Source organism: Sinocyclocheilus grahami, unplaced genomic scaffold (assembly GCF_001515645.1).
Source record: "Sinocyclocheilus grahami isolate Dianchi unplaced genomic scaffold, SAMN03320097.WGS_v1.1 scaffold1225.1, whole genome shotgun sequence".
Taxonomy (NCBI): Eukaryota; Metazoa; Chordata; class Actinopteri; order Cypriniformes; family Cyprinidae; genus Sinocyclocheilus; species Sinocyclocheilus grahami.
In genome coordinates, this window is record NW_015506404.1 from 490,379 (window position 1) to 510,810 (window position 20,432).

At 36.2% G+C, this 20,432-nt stretch overlaps 1 protein-coding gene across 1 annotated transcript in view; it reads right to left on the bottom strand.

The window, feature by feature from the left end:
- Positions 1 to 16,866, bottom strand: part of LOC107568210 (gephyrin-like) — an 83,686-nt gene extending 66,820 nt beyond the window's left edge. The window contains exon 1 of the mRNA XM_016254138.1: positions 16,748 to 16,866. Within this exon, the coding sequence (XP_016109624.1) occupies positions 16,748 to 16,811 (64 nt within the window). The 5' untranslated portion in view covers positions 16,812 to 16,866. The remainder of the gene's footprint in view (positions 1 to 16,747) is intronic.
- Positions 16,867 to 20,432: the final 3,566 nt, after the last annotated feature.

The following is a 20,432-nucleotide window of genomic DNA, read 5'->3' on the forward strand; positions in this document are numbered from 1 at the left end:
CACACATTTCTGTTCAAACAACTTGTAAAAGTGCATGTAGCAAAAAAATAAATAAAATCATATTAATTAAATCTGCATATGGGACTACATTGAATATTTGTACATTTTAACATTTATTTGCCACATCGCAGGAATATTTAAGAGAACTAGTAAAGTCAAAAAGGTGATTAAAAATACTTAAAAAAATGGAATGTGTCCAGTTACAGCATTTAAAATATATACTTTAACCTTACACATTCATCTCGAATTTTAATTTAATTAAAAAACATTGAACATGGAATATTTGTTCTTTCAAAACGGATTTGCCACATCACAAGCTGAACCAAAAGGCTGATTACAAATGATGAAAACAAAAGATATCTTTGATCAACAATTTGCACATTTCCTGAAACATTATTTTTGAATTTGAATTTTAAAAATGTAAAAATAATTTTAGACTAATTTACAAGATATCAGGAATAAGGTCTGTATCAGACCTTTAAGAGACATTTCCCACATCACAGAACAATTTAGGTTAGCTAGTAAAACAAAGTGAATAAAGTGACCAGTTACATGACCTAAAATATGTACTTTCTCTTAAACATTAATCTTGAAATTTGAGTAAAAATAAATAAATAAAAAGAAATAAATTGACATGCTGTGTGTCATCTACCCAAATAAAAATAAAAGTACAACAAGTAGTAACTATTTGTTTTTTTAATTCCATAATCCATAAATTCTGATCATCATGGCTTGTAAAATCAGGGATGTCCCAATTTTATCCGTACAGCCAGTGACTCTAGTGTGTTTGCTGGGACTCAAACCAGTGACAATAAAAGAGATCAGACTGATGGGATGTTAAGAGTCGACTGTCATTCTCACTCATTTCTCACAGAAATCTTTGTTTCTCTGCTCTCAGATCTGTATGAAGGCCTGTCTTATGGATAATTCACCAACTCCTCTGTGAATATGGAAAGAACAATGACTAATGAAGCAATTGGAAAAAAATATCTCCAAAAATGTCCAAATTTCAGAAATGGAAAAACCAAGGAAACCTTTTATCCCTTTGTGTATTTCACATTTTATTTTCTGATAGTTTATATTATTACATATTTTCCCCCTGCATTTTATGTATGCGCTTGTTCACATTTTTTCACTGTTTTATTGTTTGTCAAGTGAAAATGGTGGGCCTGATAAAAAATTAAAAAAGACACATGATTTGAGGAATCCTTCATGTTTGGAGCACAGTTATTTTTACATTGTTACACTTTAGTTTACACTAATTAAAACCATAAAAAAAAATCACATTACTTGAAATAAAAATAAAAAAATTAATGGAAATAAAAAATAAATAATACAAATGATATACATTTAAATAAATTAAATAATCTTTAGTTTAAATAATGAAATAGAAAATAACTAATACATAAAAATAACTTATTTTATTTCAGTCTGTAGTGAAATAATCAAATTAAAAACTGAAATTTAAAATAGACATATATAAAAAATAAAAATAAAAATGACAATCACAACAAAATTAAACAACATTAGTGGAGCACTAATGTCAGATCACTAACTATGAGCAGCAGTTATAGTGTTGCCAGCCTCTTGCGTATTTAAACCACATTACACTGACACACACTGCCAGCGTAAGCGTCCACCCCCGCACAGGCGTATGAGAATTAAATTCTACCCAATGGCCCTCTTCAGGGCAGTTTTCCATCATGCATCTTTATGAATCTCAGATTTCATCAGATTTCAATGAGAGACGTTAATGGAGGACGCCACTGCAGACGCTATGAGTAGAGACTATCATGCATCAAAATAGATACGACGACCCCAGATGTTTGATACACTGATGTGGGGGTCGACGTGGTTTTAGTCAGGGTCAAAGGTCAGTCTCAAAGCAACCGTTTTGTAGATTTACAAAGCATGAGAATGTTATATGTGGACTGAGATTAGCTGAACATATGGTGATTTAACCATCAACACAAACACTCATCCAGATGTTACTGAACTACATCATTAATATACTGAAACAGTTCACCTGAAAATAACCATCCTGTCATCATTTACTCACCATAATGTCTTTCCAAACCCATATGACTCTCTATCTTTCTTCTGTGGAACACAAAAGGTGTATTTCTGAAGAGTGAAAGTGATTGAGGAACTGCGCTCATCAAGCCCCAAAGACTCCATAAGGTTTGAAAAATAGCACCAAAAGGCATAGTGTGCACATTTATGATACTTTTATAATGCTTTTTAGTTATTTGGAGACCCAAGTCCTTATCCACCTTCATATATGATCAAAAACTAAAATCATAGGATCCTTCCCTAGTGCCCTTGTTTAGTATGGCGATGCTTCTTAACGTACAAAATTATTATGCCGGTAAGATTTTTTAATGTCCTAGAATGAAGTCTCTACTGCTCATCAAGGCTGCATTTATATGATTAAAAATACAGTAAAAACAGTAATATTGTAAAATATTATTACAATTTAAAATACGTTTTCTATTTGATCAAAAATACAGTGAATACAGTAATATTGTGAAATAATATAGCAATTTAAAATAAGTGTTTTCTATTTAATACATCTTAAAATGTAATTGCGATCGGACGCCGAGGTTGCTTTGTTTCTTCTCAATAGGTGAGTAACACCGTGTCTGCGCCGCAACAGCTAAAGTCTGTCTAGTACACTGCATGCGACAAAGCAACCGTTGAAATTTGTGTCAATATAGAACGCAGCAGCAGTTTTCTGTCGGGGATTTGTCTTGTCTTGTCATGCCGCGCCGCATCCAGTGTAGACCATAGAAACGACTAACAAATGAGGACAATAGAAGCATTAAAAACCAACAAAAGAGCAATAATTTACAAGTGCTATATTAGTATATTATTATGGTGTTATATTTAAATTTAATAAAGAAACTTACAGTATTTTGTCCAAGCAATAATGAAAGGACACATTTAATTTATAATTTGTCTTTAATCTCATTTTGTTAAAAAAAAATTGAGTTGAGTGAATCGTTACATCCCTAATTATAAACATTGAAAACTGTTGTGCTGCTTCATATTTTTGCGAAAACCCATATTTATTTTCAGGATCCTTCGATGAACAGGAAAGTTCAAAAGAACAGCATTTATTTGAAATAGAAATATTTTGCAACTTTAGAAATGTCTTTACTGTCACTTTCAATCAATGTAATGCATCCTTGCTGATGAAAAGTCTTAATTTCCTGTCGTTGGGTATGCCGTGTGAAGTGCAGTATTGCGGTGGTCACGTGTGCTGTTGTTTAGTATGCAGTGGTGGGCTGCGTTCAGCACACTGCAGTAAGGGAAGACCCTCAGCTCTCTCTCTGCTGCAGCGCTGCTTTACAGCATCTGTGATTTCAAACACACTGCTCATGGCTGGAGTTTCCTGACTCTGCAGTGCACTTATTTCCCCTGACAGAGAGACTCCTCTTAACCCTGTCTCTCTTGCTTCCACTCTAGCTGTCTCTCTCGCTCAGATTTTGGAACCAGCTTATTTCCCAAGACACAACAATCTCTCCGCTTGTGTCTGTCCCTCTGCTCTGAGCACAGCTGTCCTAATGAATCTGGCTGTAAGCAGCTGCCTTCATCGCATTCAATTCTCCGGACGACATCAGCAATTACAGCACAGCTTCACTGTTACCTCTACAAGACTGCAGATCCTCTGCTGCCCATTTCATCCTCTCGCTCGCTTTTCATCCTGCTTTCTTTTAAGCCCTCCCATTTCTAAGATCCTCTCCATATTTGCACTCGAGACATTTATAACATGTTTTTCTCACTCTAGCTATATTCTCATTGGCCAACGGATTCCCACATTGGTGCTTTACAGGCAGCAGACGTTAACATTTTCTTAGCTTTTGGTCACACAAGTACCACTTTCGTGAACAATTGTGTTTTTCCTCTAAATCCATCATGCAACCTACGATTTGGATCTGAACTGAAAAGAAAAAAAATTTGATTTACTTTTTACAATTTTCACTCAAAGATTGGTAGCTCTTTATTTTGATAGTCCACTTTAGACATTCTACTAAATAGAAGTAACTTTGCAACTCCATGTCAACTAGCAGTCATTAGAGTAAAAGTAGACTCTCTGCTTAATATCTGCCAACACTTTATTTTGATGCTCCCTCAACAGACATGCAACTGACTATAAATATTTTTGCAAGAATGTCAACTTATTCTCCTAACCCTAACAGTCTACTAATACTCTAGTGAGAGTTAGATGACAAGTAGTTGCAAGTGAATTTGAGTTTGTTGACATGTAGTTGCAAAGTTTTGAAGTATACTTAAAAATAGCTAAAATAGAATTTACATTGAAAAAGGACCATAGAAATGTCACAGAATTAAAAAAATAGTGAGTTTTGCATAGAAAAACATCACACATTTTCTTCAGAAAATAGTTGTGGATCTCTTTCTACTCTTTTTTTTTTTTTTTTTGGTCGGTTCAGGGCCCATACAATCATAACCTAAATGCTTCTGAACTTTCCATTCATCAAAGAATCCTGAAAAATAAAATGTCACTGTTTCCACAAACATATTTGGCAACACAACTGTTTTCAACATTGATAATAATCTGAAATGTTTCTTGAGCAGCAAATCAGCATATTAGAATGATTTCTGAAGGATCATGTGACTCTGAAGACTGGAGTATTGATCCTGAAAATTCAGCTTTGCATCACAGAAATAAATGAAATCTTAAAACATATTACAATAGCAACCACTTATTTTAAATTGTAATAATATTTCACAATAATACTGTGTTTACTGTATTGTTGAGCAAATACATACAGCCTAGGTGATCAGAAGAGACTTCTTTCAACAACATTAAAAACCATACTGATCCCAAACTGGAGGAAGATTTGCATTTCCCTGTCATCATATCACTTTAGATCATCTGGAGCATATATATATAGTTAAATATGGACCACTTTAATGATACTTTTATGGTGCTTTTGGACCGTGAAGAGCTTATGTTGTGTGGAAAATAACATATTAAAAAGGTTTGAACATTTTTTTGCTGAACTGTCCCTTTAAAACCCTGACCCTCCAGCACATTTGAACATCTAAGCAGGATTTTCCAATATTACACTCTATAACTCATAAAGGCAAACCAAACCCTTTGCGTCAGCTCACGAGAAGATATCTGCTCCTCTCAGCAGACCAGAGTTCAGCCTCACTCTCTCTCTGTTCATCAGCATCAGCGTCCTGAAAGCCCTGACCTCAGGCCGGCCCCTCCGAGGGCCACGCGCGCCAGACCTGGTGCACGGGGCCAGAGACCAACATTAAGATTTGACGGTGCGGTTGCATGATCTGAGTGTCTCCTCTCATAATGGCGCTAGTGAACAGGACAGAGAGTAGATGAGGCTGAATTATTCACCCCTGCCATTACACACATTCTTCCTTCATTATTTAAAGCCGGTGAGTATAAGCAGTAGCTTTTACAGAGTATGGAGAAGAATCCAGTGCACTGGAGTGGGTGTTAGTGAGGAACCGACAAGCCATCAGAGAAAGAGGTTAAATTTAGGCAGGGAAGAGGATTGAAGCCTCCAAAACCTAATTTACTCTTTTCCCACGTCATTCAACAAGGATCAAACACGTCTGCGGTGTTTAAGGAGAAGCTGAATGTTTACTGAGCTGAGTGTGCACACGTTCACCTCGCGCTGGACATCAGGACTGTCACCCGACTCAAACATAGTGTCATTTTCTTTATTAAATCTGTTTCCTTTTGATTCTGGGCCAAGATATCAATCAAATCTATCTATCTATCTATCTATCTATCTATCTATCTATCTATCCAGCCATCCAACATTTTATATATCATTTTAGTAATCTATCATTTCATCCATCCATCATTTTATTTATCCATCTATCCATCCATCCATCCATCCATCCATCATTTTATCTTTCCTTTTAGTTATCCTTTCATACATCCATCCTTTTATCTTTCCTTTTAGTTATCCTTCCTTCCTTCCTTCCTTCCTTCCATCCTTTCAGCCATCCATCCATCCATCCATCCATCCTTTTAGTTATCCTTTCAGCCATCCATCCATCCATCTATCCAACATTTTATCCGTCATTTTAGTAATCTATAATTTCATCCATCCATCTATCCATCCATCAATTTATCTTACTGCCCATCCATCCATCATTTTATTTTTCCATCCATCCATTCATCCAACATATTATTTTTCCATCCATCCTTTTATCTTTCCTTTTAGTTATCCTTTCATCCATCCATCCATCCATCCATCCATCCTTTTATCATTCCTTTTAGTTATCCATCCATCCTTTTATCTTTCCTTTTAGTTATCCTTTCATCCATCCATCCTTTTATCTTTCCTTTTAGTTATTCTTTCATCCATCCATCCATCCATCCTTTTATCTTTCCTTTTAGTTAAAACCTTTTCAACCATCCATCCATCCATCCACCCAATGTTATACATTTTAGATCTACCTATCGTTGTATTGATCTATCATTCTATTGATCTATTTGACCTATAAACATTTTAAATATTTTAGCTAAAAATTACAATTATATGACTTTATTTGTATTTCAATTCATTTGAGTTCTATTTCTTTGTACTCATATTCAAATGGTAACTCTACATCCATGTTGTACCTCAGTGCAAAGGAATTGTATATAGAGCAAAAAGTACCAAATCATAAAATTATAAAATTTTAAATGTTGCCTTGGCAGCTAACTGAGATAAAATAAGCTGAGGTTTTGCAATTACTAAAACTGAAATTAAAATAAAGTGAAATATAAATACACATAAAATGATGAAAGCACACAAAAAATTCAATAAAATTATATAATGAAAATATAAAATCAAAGGTAAATAAAAATGTGAATAATACCATAATGGCATATAAACACTACTAAAATAACACTGAAATAAAGGCATCCTCACTGCTCTGGTAGATATAGGACTGTGCTGTGGACACGAATGCTGTTTCTCCCACAACTTTACAAATCGTGATGTGGTGAAACCCATGTGGGAGAAAGAGAGTTTGTGAGTGGGCAGGTCACTGATGATTTTATTAATCCCCACTTCCTTAATTAAAGAGAAGCGCTCAATGGACGGCAATGAAGCATACGGTGACTCATCAGAACACACACACACACACACACACACACAGACACACACACGGCTGTGTAAACAAACACACACTCTACACACTGACATTAACTCAAGACCCGACGCAAACACTATAGGAAAGTTTCTCTTTCAGTTTCAAATCCTGCAGGTTGGATATGTAGAGATGCATTGATGTGTTTATATACAGTGCAGTGACCCCAGAAAATATTTGGACACTTAAAAGTGTCTGAATGTCATTGCATTAGGTATAAAATATCAACTAAAATGTCTCAAATGCTGCAGGATCTTTTCACTTCATTATCTTCATTCAATTTAATTTTCTTCATCTTCTGAAGTCTCAGTGTTTTTGAATCAGTTCGTATTTTGGTGATTTTTAGTGGATGTATGAAGTCAAGTTGACTGGCTTCAGTTTCAACACTATATATTTTTAGCATTACAAACCGAACAAAGGTATATTTATTGAAACCTTTTCAAAAATGCCACTGAACTGAAATGGAATATAAAGCAGTGTTGCTGTGTGCTAACAAATTAAAGCTGAAAAAATTAAAAATTATCAGAATAAAATTAAATAAATAAAAACGTAGCTGTGTTGTTATTAGTGTGCTAACTAAAATTAAAACTAAAACTATTAAACATTGGCTTCACAAAATAAAATAAAATAAAATAAAATAAAATTTAGATGAATTATAAATGTTGTCTTGGCAGCCATCTCTAAATAAGCTAAAGTGCTAAATATGATCAATTAAATGGAAATAAAAATAAATAAATCTACAAATAAATAAATAAATAAAGCAAGCACATAGCTAAATTACTAAAATGTAAACTTTCCTTAAAAGTGGTTTGATATTTTTTTATGTAATGCAATGATATTCAGACATTTGTAAGTGTGATTTAAGTGTCCAAATCCTTTTTTCATGGGCATGTCAAGCTTAAAACAAATTTCCAGCATGGCTACACAGAAACAACTCTCTTACAAAGTATCATGACATGTAATGTCACGATCTATTAATCTTAACACACACAAACTCATGTTCACCGTCCCCTTGACAGCAATTCCTTTTTACTGGCAATCACGTGTGTGTTACAGCGGCTCTTAATGTTGATTTCATGTTGACTTTAACATTGAAGAAAGCTTCGTTTTGCATTACATCTAGACTCAATGCAACCTGTCAGGGTTTTTCTACTCAAACACAGTAATTTCCTGTGTGTGAAAAGATGAACTCAATCCCAAATCTATTCGAAAGGTCAGTATGTCAGAGTATTTGGAGCACGTGGTTGATTCATTTGTGTGTTTATCTGTAAAATTATGGTGGAGGATTTGAAGTCAGTCCAAAAAGTTTTCATTCTTTAGATGCATTAACCCCTTTTGCTAACACACACACACACACACACACACACACACACACACACGTTTAAATGAAGCACTAAAGTGTAAAGATGCATTTTTTTCCAGATGAGACTCTCTCTTTGTTCACTTTGGCTGTGTTACAGTAACAAACTGACAATGCAGTCTGTCCAAATGGAGATCATGGCATGCAAGAGCAAGACAACAACAACAACAACAGCTACGCTTTCCAATCTGTGCCTCTTAGGCCTGAAACTCCATCTATCCACACATCCATCATTTTATCCATCCATCCATTGTTTTATCCAATCATCCATCCATTGTTTTATCTATCTATCTATCCATCCATCCATCCATCCATCCATCCATCCATCCATCCATCCATCCATCCATCCATCCATCCATCCATCCATCCATCCATCCATCCATCCATCCATCCATCCATCCATCCATCCATCCATCCATCCATCCATCCATCCATCCATCCATCCATCCATCCATCCATCCATCCATTGTTTTATCTATCCATTCACCCATCAATTGTTTTATCATCCATCCATCCATCCATCCATCCATTGTTTTATCCATACATTCATCCATTGCTTTATCATCCATCCATCCATCCATCCATCCATCCATCATTTTATCCATCCATTCATCCATCCATCGTTTTATATATCCACCCACCCATCCATCGTTTTATCCATCCATCCATAGTTTTATCTATCTACCCATCCATCATTTAATCCATCAATCCATAATTTTATCCATCCATCCATCCATCCATCCATCCATCGTTTTATCCATCCACCCACCCATCCATCCATCCATCCATCTACCCATCCATCATTGAATCCATCCATTCATCATTTTATCCATCCATCCATCATCCATTGTTTTATCTATTCATCCATCCATCCATTTTTTTATCCATCCACCCATCCATTGTTTTATCCATCCACCCATCCATTGTTTTATCCATCCATCCTTAGTTTGATCTATCCATCGTTTTCTTTATCCATCCATCCATCCATCCATCAAATGCACACACACCCAGTAGTTTATGAATAAGCATTAGATGAAAGCGTAAAGCATACAAATGCATAAAAAAAAGATCTGCATGTGGTTACGTTATTCACATGAATTGATTAAAAATAGCACCTGCAATTAGGAATGCTGCTGTTTTTAATCCATAAATGGGATCATTGTAATAATTCCTTTAAAATAGACTCATTAGTCACCTGGCATTTACATTCAGGTGACTAACTCAAAAAACCTGGCAGAAGAACTGAGTTTAGATCGGAAGAAGACATAGAAGGAGAAGAGTTAAAACACATACATTCAATTGGTCATGCTAAATAACCAGTGGGGACTGTATCTTATAACTATTTATTACTTTGTCAGGCGTCTAAATTTAGCAGCTCGTGTAAATGTGGTCTATGCATGTCTCTTTGATACACATGTGAGATTGGAATGCCACCCACACAATCCTGTGCTATCCAGATTTGCTAGAGCTAAGAAGCAAGAGAGAGAAAGAGAGAGAGAGATGTGTGCTGTCTGCCGCAGAGAGTTTCCTCATTGGCAGTTCAGTTCAGTGACTGAATTTCAATGGTCCTGCTGTGGAAGGACACAAGTTCAGACAGAATCCAGCTCAATGACATGCAGAAAGGTGATATGTGTGTGTAAAATCACAGCTGTAAAAAAAATAAAAAACTTTATGAGAGACACCGGGGTGAAGACATAAAGCTTCTCGTTTCCATTTGTGTCGATAACACTGACCACTGCATTGCCATCGAAACGTCTAGCTCGCAATCTCTGATCACTGCCAGGTCAATTTACACACACACACACACACACACACACAGAGTTTTAGTTGTGCTTTAACAGATAACAACAATTAGACAACAATACACTTCACTTTACTAATGAGGCATACAAACAGCGTGACAAGTTAAAAGTAATGCATTTTATGTAATGACTATAATGACAGCGCTGTGTCAAATGAAAGAAGAAGTGCTCTGTAACTGTCACAAGGATTTATCACTCATTTTAGCGCCTGACGGGTGAAAGTTATACCCTAAGTCCAATTGCTTTACAGGGTAGTGAAACATTTTGAATTGAAGAATCGGTTCCTTTTCAGTTTATGGGTGTACATTTGGATTGGATGTTACTGAACTGCAATTCAAAGAAATTTAATGTGAGTGATTAATTCTGGGAAATTAAGTGTTCTCTGACCTTTATACACAAGAGTTAAGTTATTAAATATGGTAAAATATATAAACTAGGTACAAATTTCAGACCCACTTTATATTAAGTGGCCTTAACAACTATGTACTTACATTTAAATTAATAATTTGGTACAATGCACTTATTGTGTACATGCATGTTTTTACATTGTACTTATATTTTAAAATACCTGCATGTAATTACATCTGTAATTAATTTCTGTAATTACATTTATAATTACACTGTTGACCCATTCCTTACACCTTAACCCACCCTTAAACCTACCCAGACCACCAAACCTGTCTCTAACCTTACCCGTATCCCATCTCAATAGCAGCAAATGTGTTTTGCAATACAATATGAACACAATAAGTACATTGTACTTATTTTTTATGTAAGTGCATAGTAGTTAAGGCCACTTAATATAAAGTGGGACCCAAATTTCTATAGGTGCCATCTATTCGTCCATCTATGCATTGTATAAACCATAAAACTTCAAGGCTTTATAAACTTTGTTCAAATCTTTCAAACAAGGCTTTTAGCAAGATGACATTCAAAGCTGTTAGAGTTAAACCGCTAAAAGGTTTATTATAGTTAACTAAAACTAAAATTAAAACCAATAAAAAAAAATTCCTTATCTTGACATGAAACATTAATTAAAATAAAATAAAATATTTAAAAAAATTTATATTTCATCTTTACACACACACACACGCACACACACACACACACACACACACTTGTTATATTAAAAATACACACACAACAAACTTTCAATTTAAAATGAAAATGGAAAATATGACAAATTAAAAATATTAATACAAAACTACAATAGTATCTCAATAATACTAGAATAACCCTGAAAACTACATTAAAATGAATTAAAATTCATTTTAATTCTACTTCCTTACATTCAAATTCATATTGTAATTCTGCATCCTGTTTGCTTCCTCAATTCAAATTAATTCTTTATTATGCTTGACTAATCAAACACCCTTAATGATTGAAAAAGAAGACTAAATCAAGCAAATATGAGTACCATCAGAAAAAAAACTCTGCAATGAGCATTTATATACAAAACCAGTGTGAACCACTGATCAGTTAAAAGGTTTTCTGAGCTGAACTACTTTCCTTGGTCCCCTTAATAGTAACTCATGTTTTGTAGAAGTGACAGGAAGATGGCGGTCCTTCTCAAGGTCAGATCGGGTTTATTTTTAGGTCAGTACTCACCAAGGTGAGGATGCTAAAAAAGAAGTCATTTGGAGACACAGTGCTGAAAGGGGGAGGAACAAAATATTTCAAAACCCAACAGCTACTGAAACATGAACCTAAACTACACATAAGAAGAAACTGGAACCCTTTCGGTTGGATCTGTTAATCATGTGATCTTTAATTGCAGCATGACAAATCTCTTAACCAATGACATGCTCATTTCCGTTTGGCTCCAGTAGATTCGTTTTTCATGTGTTACATGATTTCAACTAATCAAACCCTACATGGAACCAGTGTTGTTAAAGGGGTGGTTCACTGGTTTTTTTCTAGGCTTGATTGTGTTTATGGGGTGCAGTCTAACATGTGTTAATGCTTCGTTTAAAAAAAAAAAAAACATTATTTTTCAACACAATTTACCTTTATTCCACACAGCTCTGTTCCTTCTCTGAGAAATGGGCTGATCTTTTCCTGTTTTTATGAAGCCCCGCTCTCAGAAATAGGCGATGTGCTCTGATTGGTTAGCTAGCCCAGTGTGTTGTGATTGGCTAGAACGCCTCTAGTGCGCGTCTAATCGTCCCGCCCCTCACCTCAGCGGCATGTGCTCCGGTTGTATTGTAAACAACGACATCGTTAATATCGCTTATCAGTTTGAGCCCGATTGAGAAGCAGAGGATATTATTCAAGAGGATCGTGCAGAACCTGTCCAAGCACTGCTTTTAATGGTAGGCCTATGTTTTTTGTTTGTTGTTATCTCATACTTGTAGATATGCTGTTATTTGTAAATGCTACTGCTTATGTTAGCTTTTAATATACGGTTTTATCCTGATTAAAGCTTTAATACAGTACAGCAACGGCACCCGCGTCCATGTTTAACGCTTCTCATAGCTATGTGAAAATAAAGTGTATAAATGGAACAGAGCTGAGCTGATGATCTGAATGAGAGAGAGATGCCGAGCAGGTGACGTGAGGAACAGTATTAAGAACCGCTGCTTTAGAACATTGATTTTGAAACTTGTGAATCCATTAGAATGGTTAGAAGACAGAATCGCAATTCATATATGAATAGATTTTTATGTGCACTTAGTTTTCTCTTCCTCTTCTCTAAAGCAGCGCAGCATGGCCTCGCCCCCTTTGCTACCTTTTCCCGAGGGCGGGGTTTATCTGGGTTTGTTACGTCATGAACCTGGGAAGTAACTCGTTGTAGTCCCTACCAGCCGTTTTTTGTAGGCATTAAACCGCCGATATCTCCGTTTGCATTGAACATTGTTTATGCTCAAACAGCAACATTACACACTAACTAACGTTAAAGAAGTGAAATCGCAATCAACCACCCCTTTAACTGAAACTTAAAAAAAAACAAAAAATTTTTTTTTTTCATTAAAATAAAGCTGAAATAAAATATAAATATTACACAAAAAAACTTAAATATTGCCTTAATTGGCAACTAATTGCTGAATTGAATTAATCTGAATTAAGTTCTAAAATTACTAAAACTGAAATAAAAATAAAGTTAATATTAAAATATACAGTATATACAAATGAATAAATACAGAAAGAAATAAAAATGCCAAATCAAGTAAAAAAATCACTAAAACCTAAATTAAAATGAAGACTGAAAATGCAAAACTAGAAGCTCATTTAAAAGATTAATAAATACTATATAATAATAATAATAATAATAATAATAATAATAATATTAATATTAATATATAAACAACACTTAAATAACACTGGATAAAAGGAATTTAATAATATGCACCAATACCAATGGCTAGTTCTTAAAAAAACTCAACAGACACTCATTCACATGAGTGAAATTCTTTCTCAATGCCCTCAAAAAATATAGGCAATCCAAGTGAATGAAAATTCAATGGCTCCAACAATAGCTCTGTATTGTTTCCAGGTGTAACACTATGACCCCACCCTACATCTTGGTGTCGATGTATGCTTGTTGTGTTCCTAAAACCTCCACAGTGTTGCTATGCCAACCAAAGCTCCTCTCAACCCCAGACATGGGGACAGGTCTGGTCACATGACCCTACTGTCATTGGGGAAGATGGAGCAGATGTGGATGGGGCCCTCCGTCATTGGATGATTAGTCAAGCACAGGCACACAAGATAGAAGTAACAACACGGACTGATATCAAAGGTCAACACTATCAGCTCTGATCACTGAACACATTTATCTTTACATTGTTGATAATAAAGATACTTCAATGGCCCGTAAGTGAGAGTCTCAGAGGTGACTGGCAAGATAGAGATACAGAAGGAAATCACTTTTCAACAACGTGAAATCCCACAGCTGCACACAGGGAAGAGCAACAGCAAGGAGAGAGAGATTTCTAAAAGGTCAGATGACACACAGACTGTGATATCTCTTTCCTCTTTCTTTTTACCTTCCTGTCTTCATTTCCCTCAACACACAGGCCTTCGGTGATACAGAGAAAGAGAGAGAGGGTCACTATTAGAAGTGGAAATGGTAGATTTGTTACCAAGACAAATATTGGCGATCTTCCTGTTCAAATGTCATCCCTGAATAGAGGGGGTTGCAAAAGTAATCTGATGCATGACGAACGTGACAACTGCATGTTCATGTACGTGTCTGCTGGCTTGTATTTGCTTTACTGACAATATGTGGTGAAATAAACTAGAGGTTTTTAAGGTGTTGGATATCGATGCCGACGCGGTAATCACATTAAAGCATATGACAAAACAATGCAGGCCAATACACCAGCGGTGCTGTAGCCTAGTGGTTAAAGGAGCAAGTCATGAACTATCACCACTGTGCCACTGAGCAGGATACTTTAACCTGAGGTTACTCCAGGGGGACTGTCCCAGTAAAGTGCACTGATAAAAGCATCTGATAAATGGCTAAGCACTACATAACAATGCAGGGCAACACCCCAGTATAACTGTTTGCCCTCCAAATCAATAGTTGGTCATCAGGCTTGGTAACCAAAAGGCTGTATGTCCAAGCCCCCAAAAAAGTGATCTATGAACTATCACCATTGTGCTCTTGTGCAAGACTCTTAACCTCACGTTACACCACAGTGACCGAACCTGTAATAAATGTACTGATAAAAGTATCTGATAAATGAGATAGTTCTGGACAATGCAGGTCAATACAATAGCAGCCCTGTTTCCCTAGAAAAATCTAATATTATATACCAAATGGTTGTTTGTTCAAACCCACCAACGTATAATCTATTCTGCTATTGAGAATGTATCCGCCGTTTACTTATTGGGAACTGTCCTGGCTAATAGTTACTTCATATAAAACACAAATTAATGTATGAATGTAATCTGCTACTGAGAAAATGTCCTGTTTGATGCCTGGTTTTGCTGAATAAAAGAGTCTAATAAATGACAGAGCATAACGTGCAAGACAAATACCCCAGTAGCCCTTACTACCCTGTACATGTCCTCTAGTTAAAAAAAAGTTTAATATTTTAAATAAAAAATAGGTTGCTTGGTTAACCAATAGGTTGTAGGTTCTAGCCCAACAAGGTTTGATGCATTGTGCAACTGAGCAGAATACATATCCTCAGGTTACTCCCATGGGACATCCCCTGTTATAAATGCATGTTATAAAAGCAAGTCTGTAATCAAATTTGGGGCCAAATCCAACAATATATGGATCAAACCTATATAGTTGATCTAAATACTGGGGGAATGTGTCCCCCTTCAATGTCTCCTGCCCTAACAAAAAACATTTGATAAATGACGGAGCGGAACTTATCGCCCAGTGAGAAGCGATTGTCGATTATATTTCAGCACAATATATAGCGCTAGATGCAATCGAGGACAGCGCTCACGGAGCGGCCGCAGCCTTTCAGCACCGCGGACAGCGCTCATCGAGCGGCCGCTGTAATTCAGCACCATGGACAGCGCCGCCACTGCTGCTGGTTTGCCCGCTCTACAGCAGTGAGGAGGTAAAGCGGGGTTTCCCTCAGAGCTGGATGGAGCTCCTCTCTCTCTCTCCATCTTTGCACATTACCACCTTCACCAGCGGATTTCCATGAGAGGGTTATCACCAATCACATCACATGAAAATCCGTGGCCTTCGGGTTTTTTTCCCTCTGACTAAAGCTGTATTATCCTGCCAATTTAGAAGATTTCAAACACAAAATACCATCGTCCAGTAATTCGGGTCTGCATTTGATTTTATTCCATTTTTGACAGAGGAAGGAAATTAAATCGCATGTAATACAGACTTTGCTCGAACATTTCATTCGTTATAAACCAGCATCACTGAAAAAACATGAAGCACGAATGGAAATGACCGGCGAAGGCATGTTTGCATTAACAAGACTGTCATGCAGAGAATAAACCAGCATTCTGCCCACGATTCACAGCCATCCTCACTAATATCAGCCCACTGCATCCACTGTCTCTGACAGTAAATCACATCTCTATCACTGATGTCTAAATGGCCGGGTACTTCACAAATAATACAACATTCACTGAATTAAATGTGCTCATGGAATGCTGTAGCGTGAACTTTGAGCTATTTTTAAAGGTGCAACACACGAAAATTAATAATTCCGCAGATAAAGCTATATCCTCCTGTGAAATTTCATTATAATATAACAGATTCACATAAACTAGAAGCTGGGCTGTTTTTTCGTGCAGGAGGTTTGGCAGGTAAATTAATCACTGGCAAAGAGGGAAAAGGCTTTAAATCACCGCTGACCAGCAGAGAAACACACACAAACGCACACACACACACACACACACACACACACACACACACACACACACTTGGGGAGGAGAGGCACCGCTGGCAAACAGCTAGAAATACGCAGCCACTTCCCCCTAAAATAAAACCCAGGATGACTTGAAGGATTCTGGCCTTTACCTGTCAAGACGCCGACCCGGATTTGGTGGTCGTGGTTTGTTAAAATCATCCCGTCTGTCGCCATATTCAGCACCGCTGTCGCCGCACTGAGAACTCCAGGCAGAGCCAAGAGCCGAGCGCATCGAACTCTGGAGGGGAATGAGGGAAGCGCGCAGGCGAGAGCAGCAGAGCGAAGATTCAGCGCTCATAATATCTCACTGGGAAATCAGCGAACAAACAAAGGTCTTTAGACTGTAGGTTTACATAATTACAGAGTTTTAGTTATGTAAAATAAAATGAATTTACATAATTATAAACACTACCGCTCAAAAGTTTGGGGTTAGTTAGAATTTCTGTGAAAAAAATTCTATTCAGCAAGAATGTATTAAATTGATCGAAAGTGACTGTATTTTTGTTACAAAATATTTATATTTTAAATAAATGCTGTTCCTTTGAACTTTCTCTTCATCAATGAATCCTGAAAAATATCATGGTTTCCGCAAAAATGTGAAGCAGCACAACTGTTTTGAACAGTGATATAAATCAGAAAAGTTTCTTGAGCAGTAAATCAGCATATTAGAATGATTTCTGAAGTATCATGTGACCCTGAAGCTTTGCACCAGAGGATTGCATATTTAAAATATATTCAAATAGAAAACATTGTTTTAAATTGTAATAATATTTCACAATATTATTGTTTTTTATTTATTGTTGTTTTTTATCAAATTAATGCAGCCTTGGTGAGCATAAATTACTTTTTTTTTGTATTACTTTTTTGTAAATACTTTTGTAAATATAATATAATAATATAATCAATATTATATTATATTACATTATTACTTCCACAAAACCAAACCCAACTTGAATTCCTCTTATTCCAGACTTAACCCATAATATAATGATCATATAACTCATAATATAATAAATATTAGTATCAGATTCACAGTGTATCTTAGTTTCTTCTCTCTTTATAAAACACTTGAGCTTGTTTGTGTTGTTTGTCTATTATTGACTCTTGGAACCCGATCACCCAGATATTCGACAAAAAAACCCCAAGTAAATCTTTGATCCTGATGAGTCTTTATACTTTTGAAATGACCGAGACCAAAATACTGACTCTGCAATACAATAACTGTCTTACAGCTCTAATCTTAACACATTTTTAACCAATTTCCCCACCCACAGACATCAGTAAAGGTTCTAATCAATTCTATTCACCATACAGTATCTCAAAACATTTGGCATCTCAGAGAACCCCATGATGTCCTCTTTAAAACAGACAAGGACTTAATACAGTTTTAATGATCTGAGCGATATTAACAAGACACTCATGTCCATTATGTTCCATTACAAAATATATGAATCACTGGCTGTCATGAGTATGTGGATGGCATCAGTGGATCATAATGCAGGGGCTGCACACACACACACACACACACACATGTTGTGTTTCCATGGTTTATGGGGACATTCCATAGGCGTAATGGTTTTTATACTGTACAAACTGTATGTGCTATTGCCCTACACCAACCCTACCCCTAAACTTACCCCTCACAGGAAACTTTGTGCATTTTTACTTTCTCAAAAAAACTCATTCTGTATGATTTATAAGCTTGTTTCCTCATGGGGACCTCAAAAACGGTATGGGGACCAAATGTCCCCACAAGGGCAAAATGTACTAGTATTACTATCCTTGTGGGGACATTTGGTCCCCATAACGTGATAAATACCAGGTACACACACACACACACACACTCACCTGTAGTCTGGCTGAATGCCACGCTAGTAATGCATGTGTGGGCTTTTCTACATTAACTCACGAAGAGCTCCATCGATTCCTTTCCTGAACTCACAGAACATCGCAGAACAATGACATATCAATCACCGCTCGGGTCACAACCTTTCTTATGTCTGGCTTTTTTTTTTAAAAATTTGCTTTGAAACACAGGAAATCTCCGATTTTCAACCTTCCTTCTGCAGATGATAGCAGGCCTGACCTGTGCAAATACAATCACAGCCTGAAGCAAAAGCCACGTTTCTATTTATAGCGCCACATCACGCTTCTGCGGTGTGTAATTCTTCTTGTTTATTCTTATGGAACAAAAGACAGCAAATATCTTCCTCCTATGTCAAGATTCATTATTCATGAGCACATTTAAGTGTTGGGAAAGCATAAAGACAAAGATACGTATCAATCCAACACTTTACTGAGAATCTGTGAGGGAAATGGTGAGAAAACCGTAATTGCGTTGCTACTTTCTAAGCTACTGAATTGACATTTCTAAGCTATTCTAAATGGTTGCGGTCCATCCTTCAGTGTAAGTCTGTGAGATTTTTTTTCACAGTTGTTTATAGGTAGCATGTATGTGGAGCGTTCAAAGTGAGCAGACGAGCACCAGCCTCATTATTTCAGTTCTGCATCTCTGAACCTTCTCTTGCATAACACTTCTGTCTGATCATAAAGCAAATCAAGTACATCAGGCATACAGACTGGAGGCTGCAATTTTATGGAGAACTTGCACAAATGCAAAGAATTTACAGAAACTCCTTACTGACTGACTAAGCATATACTTTGTAAATATGTTTATCAATGTTGAAAACTGTTGTGCTGCTTCGTATTTTTGTGGGAACCATGATACAGTTTGTTTTTCAGGATTCTTCAATGAATAGAAAGTTCAAAATAACAGAATTCATTTGAAATCTTACTGATTCACATGCTTGCACTTAATAGTGTATCCCAGTTTACACAATTGTAATATGCAGCACAACTACTGGATAAATAAGTAAAGTAAGTAAGCAAGTAAGCATAAGCAGCAAATCGGCATATTAGAATGATTTCTGAAGGATCATGTGACACTGAAGACTGGAGTAATGATGCTGAAAATTCAGCTTTGATCACAGCAATCAGTTACATTTTAAGATGTATTAAATAGAAAACAATTATTTTTAATTGTAATAATATGTAATTATTACCCCGATAACATGATATTCAGCCCCTGGAATGCGAATTTTACAGGAGGAACCCCGCCGGAAAAAGTGTATTTTACACCTTGAAACGCAATTGGGCTAGTTTTGAGTAGCAATTGGGCTGGTTTTGTTGTGAAACCCTGGCAACCCTGATTGGCACATTATGTTGAGTTTCTGCATTGTTAAGTATTACCAGCAGAGGGCTCTAATAGGTAGATTTAATACACTGAGCTGAATTGGTTATGACAGATCCAATAATTTGATCCAAAAAGATGGACTATTCTTCTGTGTTTCTACCTGATTGTGATTTGATGGACATAAATAGTTACGCACATGCTCTGTTTATATTAGTCCCTAGCCTTAAACTCAATCTAGCACAGGCCTAATTACTTTTGAACATAATTTATTCAATGAAAGTTGTAGAAAATCACTCAAAAGCATGTTTTTGACTAAATGCAGGCCTAAGCATGACAAAATATACAATAGGCTAATACTTAAAATCACTAATTGAAACCGAAAACCGTACAGTTTCGCGGTATTTAAAAATCAATTTATCAATCAATTTTGCCTTAACATAGACATTGCATGCTTCAAATGGAACGTAGAAGGTAATGTTCAAAGGATGATATATCTAATGATAAGTAAATATTTACAATATGAAATATAAGTTATGCAAAGGAGACTGGTGATGAGACTTTGATGGACATCAACAAAGCGTTAAACACGATCCAGCATACTG